Source organism: Aquarana catesbeiana, linkage group LG01, assembly GCF_042186555.1.
Source record: "Aquarana catesbeiana isolate 2022-GZ linkage group LG01, ASM4218655v1, whole genome shotgun sequence".
Lineage (NCBI taxonomy): Eukaryota > Metazoa > Chordata > Amphibia > Anura > Ranidae > Aquarana > Aquarana catesbeiana.
Window position 1 is genome coordinate 6,481,209 of NC_133324.1, and position 10,409 is coordinate 6,491,617.

Genomic DNA, 10,409 nt, shown 5'->3' on the forward strand with positions numbered 1-10,409 from the left:
TTGATATGTGCACCATATCATTTATCATTCCATTGTTTTGTTGAGATGTTCCTCATCATAAATAAAATCCACTCTTTGGGTAATATGGAGTAAATGACGTACTCTGATACATGGAATAATTATAGAATCCATCACTCAGCGAGAGTCTTGATAAGTGACGTTCTCCTGTAACACCTGTTTCTTCCTATGTTTTCCTCCAGCCCACGTTGGCGGGATATCCGGATTTGGCAAAGGTTTCCTGATAAGGAGGGCTAAAATTGTCCTAATAACAAGCCTGGAGCTCTCCCCTGATTGGCTGACTGAGTGTATATAAGCTGAACAGACCTTACACTCGTCCTCATATCCAAGAAAAGCAGAAGATGGCAACACTTTGGGTCCTCCTGTCCTGCCTGGTCCTGCTCAGCGGAGCCTATGGTGAGTATACATACATGTTTGTAGTACATTGTAATATACTGTGTATATATATATAGATATTTATATATATATATAGATATCTATATATATATAGATATCTATATATATATATATATATATAGATATCTATATATATATAGATATCTATATATCTATAGATATCTATATATATTTATTTTTACACATACTATACCAATGAATAATTCTAGACACATACATTCATAGAGCTTATATAACGTAGTACATTGATCTAATTGTATGGAAGACTTTTGGTAATCTCCATTTTATTGATCACATCCACTATGGATAAGACAATGAAACAAACTCCTGAACAATACATGGTTGGGATAGCCTGGCTCTGATTATTTTATTATTTTTTTAATGGAAAAAAAAAGTCAAAATCCGCCTTTTTAACGATCAATTTAGACAAAGACATTAATAAGAGACTTAATGACCAAACAGACGTTGTGTGGTATTATATGGTGGTGTGTAGCAATGTATTACTGGCAGTTATAATACGAATGTGTATTTCTCAGGTTGCGGTGTTCCCACCATCAGGCCCCTTATCTCCGGCTACGCCAGGGTTGTGAACGGTGAAAACGCCGTCTCTGGTTCTTGGCCATGGCAGGTGTCTCTTCAGGTACGATCGTTTCTTCACCACATTTTTATCTTGTTCTTTAAATTGTAACATTTCTAGGTTTAATGTTATTTCTAGGGTAAGCTTAGAATGCCACCCATTGTGTAAAAACACATGCCCCTCCCCCAACCCTCAGGTCTAGGACTTCCTATGGACAAAAAATTTAAATTTTCACTGACTGAATGTTTTCATTATCAATTCTAAATGGAAAGATTTAATGTAACACAGCCCTTTTAGAAAAGCAAAGTGGAAGAAGGCAGAGGTAGGTGACAACCCCTTTTGGAAAAGCAAAGAGTAGGTAAGAAGATGTGTCCCACTAAAGAACATCAAGGAGCAGAAATTGGCACTTAGAATCACCTAGTAGCTGATCAGTAGGTGACTGGAGAAGGTACCTGTAGATGCCAATCAAACATCAGAGGGGGATGGTATGTGAAGAGGCCCCCCCCCCCCCCTTCTATCCCCAAGGGCAGAACCTCTAAAATGGACCAAAATTCCAATAAAAGAAAATCCTACAGTCTTGCTGGCATGGATAAATAATAACAATAGGAGGGTTGAAGGTGCTGCTTTAGGTTTCCACTGTTAGCAGCATGTCCTAGACAATTAGTCATATATTCTGAAGCTAAAGGGAATGTCAGATTTAAATACTATGTGGTAATATTATATATCTGCCTGTAATCTTACATCTGGATTTGTCCTTTAATGAATATTAGGAGTTTTAGGCAACTTTGTAAAGCTTCCTAGCACTAAGCTTAGGTGGTCCGCCTCTGTGACCATAGCTACAAAATGTTCAATTTTCCAATGTGGGGCTAAGAATCTTCATGGTGTAGGTGAAATGTTCTGTAAATAAAGTAATGGCCTTATGACTCTTCTTCTATAGGATAGCACTGGATTCCACTACTGTGGCGGCTCCATCATCAACAGTCTCTGGGTTGTCACCGCTGCCCACTGCGGAGTCACGTGAGTCTTAAATGATAATATTCTACTGCAAAGTCTTTGTTCACTGTAATGATTTACTGGTAATCTGTCCATCCAGAGCCTCTGGTTTATAGACTGGATACATCCTAAATAAAGAGCCATTTATCCAACTGTCCATCCAGAGCCTCTGGTTTATAGACCGGAAACTATATAAATCCTTTTATACAATGTACAACTAACTGTTAACTCTCTTTATTTCCAGATGTGGAAGGTAGGATTTGTAGAAAGTAGAGCAATGTATATAGCATGGGTAACATAGTCTTGTACCCTTTACTAAATTACTGTAAAGAATTGACCTTTCACTGCCAGATATGTAAAATTTCCCCATGTATGGAGAGAATAAGGTTGAGATTGAAAACCATCGTCATCATGGCACCCAACCATTTACCAATGACCTGCCATGTTTGTCTTTCATCCAGAACTTCCCACCGTGTGGTCCTGGGTGAATTCGACCTTTCATCCAATGCTGAGCCCATCCAGGTCAAGTCCATTGGCAGAGTAAGTTTTTTTTATTAGTGAATCATTAGTAAGACCTCATCTGTGATACGCAGTTCGGTTTTGGGCACCAGTTCTCAAAAAGGATATCAGGGAACTGGAGAAAGTGCAGAGAAGGGCAACCAAACTGATAAGAGGCATGGAGGAGCTCAGCTATGAGGAAAGATTAGAGAAACTGAATTTATTCACTCTGGAGAAGAGGAGATTAAGGGGGGATATGATCACCATGTATAAAGACATAAGGGGGGATATGATCACCATGTATAAAGACATAAGGGGGAATATGATCTCCATGTATAAAGACATAAGGGGGGATATGATCACCATGTATAAAGACATAAGGGGGGATATGATCACCATGTATAAAGACATAAGGGGGATATGATCTCCATGTATAAAGACATAAGGGGGGATATGATCACCATGTATAAAGACATAAGGGGGGGATATGATCACCATGTATAAAGACATAATGGGGGATATGATCACTATGTATAAAGACATAAGGGGGGATATGATCACCATGTATAAAGACATAAGGGGGGATATGATCACCATGTATAAAGACATAAGGGGGGATATGATCACCATGTACCCTGATCACCAAAATCCATGTACTGTATGTATATAGGTACAATGAGCACCACCTAAATCATATAGCAGCTGATGTTTAGAAATACATGAAGAAATTCATTACCCAGAATAGAGTAATGGAAAGGATAGCTGAACCAGACCCTGGTAAAAAAAGAGAGAGGAGGAGGTGGAAGAACCCAACGTTTCGGGGGTGTAAGCACTCCCTTCCTCAAAAAAGTAGGAGGTTATTAAGCAAGGAGGTTCTTACACCCCTGAAATGTTGAATTCTCCCCCCTCTCTCTTCTCCCCAGGGTCTGGCTCAAACTACATACTGATAAGTTCAGTAGTAGACCCTGATGTATTAAAATCTATGAAAACATGAATCCTTAATATAACTTTTTTCAGTTCTTCAGACACCCCCAGTACAGCACCCAGACCAAGGTCAATGACATCGCCCTGATCAAGCTTTCCAGTCCTGCCACCCTCGATGTCCGCGTGTCTCCCGTGTGTCTTGCTGCTTCCTCTGAAGTCTTCAATGGAGGAGAAAGATGCGTCACCACCGGATGGGGATACACCAATGCCGCCAGTAAGAAGATTAGGTGTTCTTCAAACATACAAAGTATTAATCAGTTAAAGCCTTGGGCATATAAAGTATGTTCTAAAAATCATCATGTAGGATTGTAGGGCATCCCTTATATGCTTTGGTCCTCTTCTCCTGTTGTGGTCATCCTGAAGCTCTAGTTGGTGAGACTCAACAATTATTTTGGGATCAGGGTCATTCTTTGTGCACCAGGTAGCTGAGGCAGTGGCTCCTATGTAAGTGATGCCTGCAAACTGTTACAAGCATCAAAGACGAAATATTAGGGCTCATGCACACTGCAGCTCAAAGAAGCGGCTCCTACGGGCTTTTGAGCTTTTTTTGAGCACTCATTTTTTTCTGCCTGGAAACTCCCATCCATGTTAGCCAATGTGCCTATGCACACTATTGCTTTTTCAGAAGTTTTACAGGCATAGGCTCCTTAAAGGCAGAAAAAAAAAACCCCACCACACATTTTTGACATTTATGCACATAATAAGTGGGTGGTGAAAAATCAATCATATAACATGTAAAAAGGAATGGAAATATGAAAAAGTCCAATAAATGTAAAGGTCCTGGAAAGGACCGGTGTAAGTCCACCAGCAGATAGGGGCTAGTCAGGGATGGAGTACACTGGCACTGTCCGGCATGTAGAGCATCAGGGATGGTACATCTTCAACCAAAGGGAAGGTATATCTACTCTTACCAGAAAAAGGTGGACTCAAATGTCAGCGACAAAGAGTCATTAAGGCAAGGGTGCTGAGATCGGCAGATCGACAGAACTCTAAGAAACCCAGGTCCTCCAAACACGACTCCAAGGGTTGTGCAGGTGACCACCAGACCGAAACTCAGATGTAGGGAACACCAAGGCTGGAATTCAGGCATTGAAGACTGGACTGGATGGCAAGAAAACTCTCGTCCGGAAGGTTATGAAAATAAAAAATGCCTCCATATGGTGTAGGTCAAAAAAGTGTTTTTTTTTTATTATTATAAAAACCAAACATACATCGGTAAGAATAAAAACTGTGATCACAGAGTAAAAAAAAAAGGGCAATGTGAGAAGCAGAAAGCAAAGTCCGACGCGTTTCGTCCCAAAGGACTTCAACCGGGGTAAAGAATGCATTAAGTTAAAAAAAAAACATTCTGACTTTAGAGCCACTTTGATTGATAAAGGAGAGGGAAGAGAAGTGCCAAGCGCACCATTGGTGCAATACAGTTTTAATGATCAAGAAGTGAGAGCCCGGTGAAGGCTTTGTGCAGTGCCACGTGGATCTCCCAGGCCTTCTTTGAACATTGCAGCCTCGCATCCCCCTTGGAATACAGTCACCTGTTTCATACACCTCCACTCAACTTGTTTTAACCTAACATCCTGGACATTTATATGAGCAGTACATCATAACATTTTATGGACAATACTTTTTTTTTTTTAATTGTTGTATTTTAGGCATTCACAGGGAAGGGTGGAGCTTTCGTCTCCACTCTAATTCCTCTTAAACAATTCTGCTCTCTTCACGTTCCAGTAAAAACCTTAACATTTTGGATTTCCCATCACTACCTGTCCCAATGGCCACCAAGACCAAAACAGACAAATAATCTCCCCAGAGAACACACAGACAGCAATTGCCTTGGTGGCCCCTTGACTTTAGTAACACTTTAATTGACTCCTTTTTTCCATTAATGTGTATTCTTTACTTCCTGTTACCTCTTACTAAAGAATGATTTGTAAAATAAGAACAATCCCTTCCCGTTCCAGTGACAACCTTAACATTTTGGATTCCCCATCGCTATCTGTCCCAATGGCCACCAAGACCAAAAGAGATGATAAATTCCCCTCGAGAGAAAACACAGACAGCAATTGCCTTGGTGGCCCCCTGTACTGGTGGGCTGATGGCAAAAGCCCCTTTTCCTTTTATTAAAGTGGCTCTTCATTGACATTGGATGGTCACTCGGTGGTACAACTCATTATCATACATTTTCAATTATTTTCCCAGGTTTCCTTTTCAGTCACTGGGGCCTAGTTATGAAGACTGACATAATAATAATAATAACCTTTCCTTTGGCCTCCATTCCACTTTTTATCTCTCCAGATCATTAAAGTTTGACTTAGAAAGCTCCAATGAACTGTTGACATTAAGCATGGTATTATGCTAGGATTTTTCGGTAGAATTCATTCTTATTTGAAATTTCTTGGAAAATTAACAGAGAAATTACTTAGAGAAGTTTCATAAGTTGGAAAAACCATCAGACATTTCCAAGAGAAATGAAGCAAAATATCAGTTTTAGTTGGGTATTGGCAGGAATCGCAATGAAATGGCACAATAAGGCCTTATTTGGTTGACTGTCAGTCGGGTATGGACAGGCATGATAATGATATGGCCATAATATGGTCTTCTTTGGTTGGCTGTAGGTCTGGTATGAACAACAATCACAACGAAAATACCATAATACGGTCTTCTACAGAGGGCTGTACATAGAGATGTCTAGAGTTTAAATAGGTTAGTTGCTGTTCATCCTTTATGTTAATCCCTCTTCTTACTTTCTCCCTTAGCACAAGCCAAGCCAGCTAAACTCCAGCAGGTGTCTCTTCCTCTTCTGGCCAACGCTGACTGCCAGAGATACTTTTCAACCAAAATCCAAGCCTCCATGATCTGCGCTGGTGCCTCCGGTGCCTCCTCCTGCATGGTACGATGATCTACAGACTTTCTATTGACCAGTGTTAGCTCTCTGTAGATATCTCATTGAACAGAACAATAGCCTAGGGGTCCAAACTATTTCAAAGTGGGTCGCTTTATATGAGGCAGAACAGTCTGTGTAGCCTAACAATCATACGTAGATTATTATACATATACAGTATCCCACAAAAGTGAGTACACCCCTCACATTTTTCTAAATATTTGATTCTATCTTTTCATGTGAAGAAATTACACTTTGTCTACAATGTAAAGTAGTGAGTGTACAGCTTGTATAACAGCGTAAATTTGCTGTCCCCTCAAAATAACTCAACACACAGCCATTAATGCCTAAACCGCTGGCAACAAAGGTGAGTACACCCCTAAGTGAAAATGTCCAAATTGGGCCCAAAGTGTCAATATTTTGTGTGGCCACCATTATTTTCCAGCACTGCCTTAGCCCTCTTGGGCATGGAGTTCACCAGAGCTTCACAGGTTGCCACTGGAGTCCTCTTCCACTCCTCCATGACGACATCACGGAGCTGGTGGATGTTAGAGGCCTTGCACTCCTCCACCTTCTGTTTGAGGATGCCCCACAGATGATCAATAGGGTTTAGGACTGGAGACATGCTTGGCCAGTCCATCACCTTTACCCTCAGCTTCTTTAGCAAGGCGGTGGTGGTCTTGGAGGTGTGTTTGGGGTCGTTATCATGTTGGAATACTACCCTGCGGCCCAGTCTCCAAAGGGAGGGGATCATGCTCTGCTTCAGTATGTCACAGTACATGTTGGCATTCATGGTTCCCTCAATGAACTGTAGCTCCCCAGTGCTGGAAGCACTCATGCAGCCCCAGACAATGACACTCCCACCACCATGCTTGACTGTAGGCAAGACACACTTGTCTTTGTATATTATATGATTAGGTATTAAATTAAACCTAATTAGTGAATACTGAATGATTTGCTCCACCATTAATGGTCCTGTGTTCTGTTTCAAATAGTACATTATCTTCTGCACATCACTGTTGTTGAAAATAACTGGTGAGGAGTTCTTTTGGACCCATTAATAGTTCATATATGTGTTTCATGATTTGTTCCAGAGTTCAAGTTCTCTTCTGAGACCCGTTGAGTTTCTTTTGTCAAAGAATACTTTATATAGGATGGCACCAAGCTTGGCCTTGTGGTTGAGCGGTGCCATCATGGTGTAGAGGACCTTACGTGGACCATAAAAAGTCCAAAAATTGGAAATGATGTCATCCATCCAGGCCATCTTACAGTGCGTATCCAACAATTGTATTAGTCTATATAGAGATGGAAAGGATCATAAGCCTTGTCAAAATTCAACTGCTATCCACTGGCTCCCTTCATAAAATCTCCCCCTCGCTTTCTGCCAGAACCAATAAAATATTTCACAAATTACGGCTTTTCTTTCAAATGTATGTTAACATCAAAAGAATAACACTGGGACTACATTGCTCTGGGTCTAATGATCCAAAAACTGGTTCGATTTCTTTATATACTGAATAGAATCCACACTCAGGTAGAAGTTATGTCCTATTGTAAGTAGATAATAATATGTCATGGCTCCATAGTTTTGGCTACATTAACCCCATTGACACCCAGCCGTGCATCCCTTGAACTGGGCATTTATGCCTTCGGAGACAGGAAGGAATTACTAACCACTTGACCAATGTGATTGGCTGTCACAATAGTCACCTTATCATGAGCCAGTCTCAGGAGCTCCCGATCATAACTAGAGAAGAGGAGCTTTCTGAGAAAGCCCAGTCAATGTGTAAGCACACAGCACGTGTACTTTGAGAACAGAAACTTTAGACGTCCATGGATGCATACATGCGGCGCGAGAGTGATCAAGTACACACTCTTTGCCGTAGCGCATAAGTGTTGTTTTGTCGGCAAGTGATTACTTGAGAACTCTTCTGTAATTCTTCATTTTGCTTCTTTTCAGGGTGACTCTGGTGGACCCCTTGTGTGCCAGAGGAACGGAGCCTGGACCCTGGCCGGTGTTGTGTCCTTTGGCAGCTCTTCCTGCTCTCCATCTTCTCCCGGAGTCTACGCCCGCGTCACCGCCCTCAGATCCTGGGTGGACCAGACTGTTGCCGCCAACTAAATACCATCCAATGTCCTGATACTCAATAAAGTAACTTTTGCATCCTAATATGACTTGGGATTTTCTTGAGATTCATTCACAAAATAAACAACAAAACATATTAAACAAATGATATAAATGAGATGATTAAAACGTATAAAATCTTTACATTTCTTAAGGTGGTGACAGTTTGTGATTCTGTTCCATTCACAGTTTATCTCTCCCCAACTTCCACATTTTACTCCTGCACAGTGGTGGCTGGTGCTCCAAATTTTTTGGGGGGCGCAAACAAACTAAAAAAACACTGAACCCCCATCAATTGCAGCCTCACTGTGCCCATCAAATGCAGCCATTGTGCCCATCAAATGCAGCCACTTGTGCCCATTATATGCAGCCACTTGAGCCAATCAAATGCAGCCACTTGCCCATCAAATGCAGCCACTTGTGCCCATCAAATGCAGCCACTTGTGCCCATCAAAGGTAACCACTTGTTCGTATTAAATGCATCCGCCTATGCAGATCAAATTCAGCCACTGTGCCCACTGACCCCCTCCACTTGTGGGGTTTGCGGCTCTGGCTGTATCCCCCCCCCCCACGCACGGATTGCGGCTCAGGCACCCCCATGAGCAGATTGCGGTTCAGGCACCCGAGGGGGGTGCCAGAGCTGTGATCCACGCATGCAGTGGGGTGGAGGGGATGCACCTCTCAGAGCGGCGGTGACCTCTTCTCCAGCACGAGTCTCCTCGCTCCTCTTCCTAAGCACGATGCATCCAATAGGGTGGCCTGGCGCTTTGGCGAATCAGGAAGCAGGTCTGATGTCCTGCCTCCTGATTGGCGGGGAGGAAGGTTAGTGTGAAAATAGCGAAACTTAATTTGCTATTGTCACACAATTGGGGCAGAGAGTGCGCTCTGATCCCACCCTATTTTGAAGCCTATTAGAGCCTCGGGCTCTAATCAGGTGCCTCAAAATGTACCACCCCCGCCCACCCCCAATCCATGTGTCCGGTGTCCTGATAGGGGCCAGGCACATGGATGGGGGGGCGGCGCCTGTTCGCCCACAGTGCAAGGGGCCGCCACTGCTCCTGCACCCCTAGCTACATCTCAGACCACCCCCGCAACTCTCTTACCTCTGCACTAATCTCCCCCTCCGCAGCTCTCACTTTGCACAACATATCGTACAACTGCAGTAACAGACATCAAAATTCTCAACAGATTTTCTTCAACATCTCGGGGTTGGCCTGAATTTCAGTGATGAGCAGAACACCAGCTTCACTTTTAATGGCAACACACAGTTCCTTCTTATGTTCCTTTTCCTAGCTTGCGATATAATCAGCTTTGCTCTATTATGTGTGTGCAGGTTCTGGAAGCTTCCATTGCCCAGTCAAGAATGTTTGTATTTAGCTTGGTGTCCAGGGGAGATTGTAGAAACAATTTTTACGCTGTGTCCATATGAACCTTTCTTTGTATTCTGTAGATCTAGACTAGACCATCATGACAGCAATATTCAAACAGTAGGGCCCAGTGTCACAAAGGTCTAATTATACTTTAAGGTCCTCCTCACTTCTGTTCAATGCCTTGCAGTGTGTTATCACCCACTCATTAACCTTCATTATTTTACATGTCAATGTGCAATCAGGCTGCCCAGTCATTTTTACAGATCTTCCAACACACCACAACACACATAGCTTTATATAGGAACCTTTTTTTCATCACAGCATAACACAAATCTTCAAATTTGTCCTCCGTTGTTAAAAAATGAAGGCCATTCCTTTGGAAAAATTTCAATCTAGTTACTGTCGGTTTCATAAATTCTGACCTTTGTAATGAAGGCTTTAAAGATTTGTTGCAAAAATGTTTGCTGTTTCCATCATCTGTGTCCAAAGCAAAGGCACCAATATACAATTTCCTGGTGAAAAAGTAACTTGCCAGTGAAGCCCTGAAATCTTGGAAGGAGAGACCGGCTG

At 42.2% G+C, this 10,409-nt stretch overlaps 1 protein-coding gene across 1 annotated transcript; it reads left to right on the forward strand.

Annotated features, from left to right (window-relative positions):
* The first annotated feature begins 359 nt into the window (after nucleotides 1-359).
* LOC141124153 (chymotrypsinogen A-like) lies at nucleotides 360-8,466 on the forward strand. Its single transcript, XM_073612227.1, has 7 exons — nucleotides 360-414; nucleotides 951-1,054; nucleotides 1,929-2,008; nucleotides 2,446-2,524; nucleotides 3,500-3,680; nucleotides 6,220-6,353; nucleotides 8,305-8,466. Exons 1-7 carry the CDS (start codon nucleotides 360-362, stop codon nucleotides 8,464-8,466), a joined length of 795 nt encoding a protein of 264 aa, XP_073468328.1.
* Nucleotides 8,467-10,409: the final 1,943 nt, after the last annotated feature.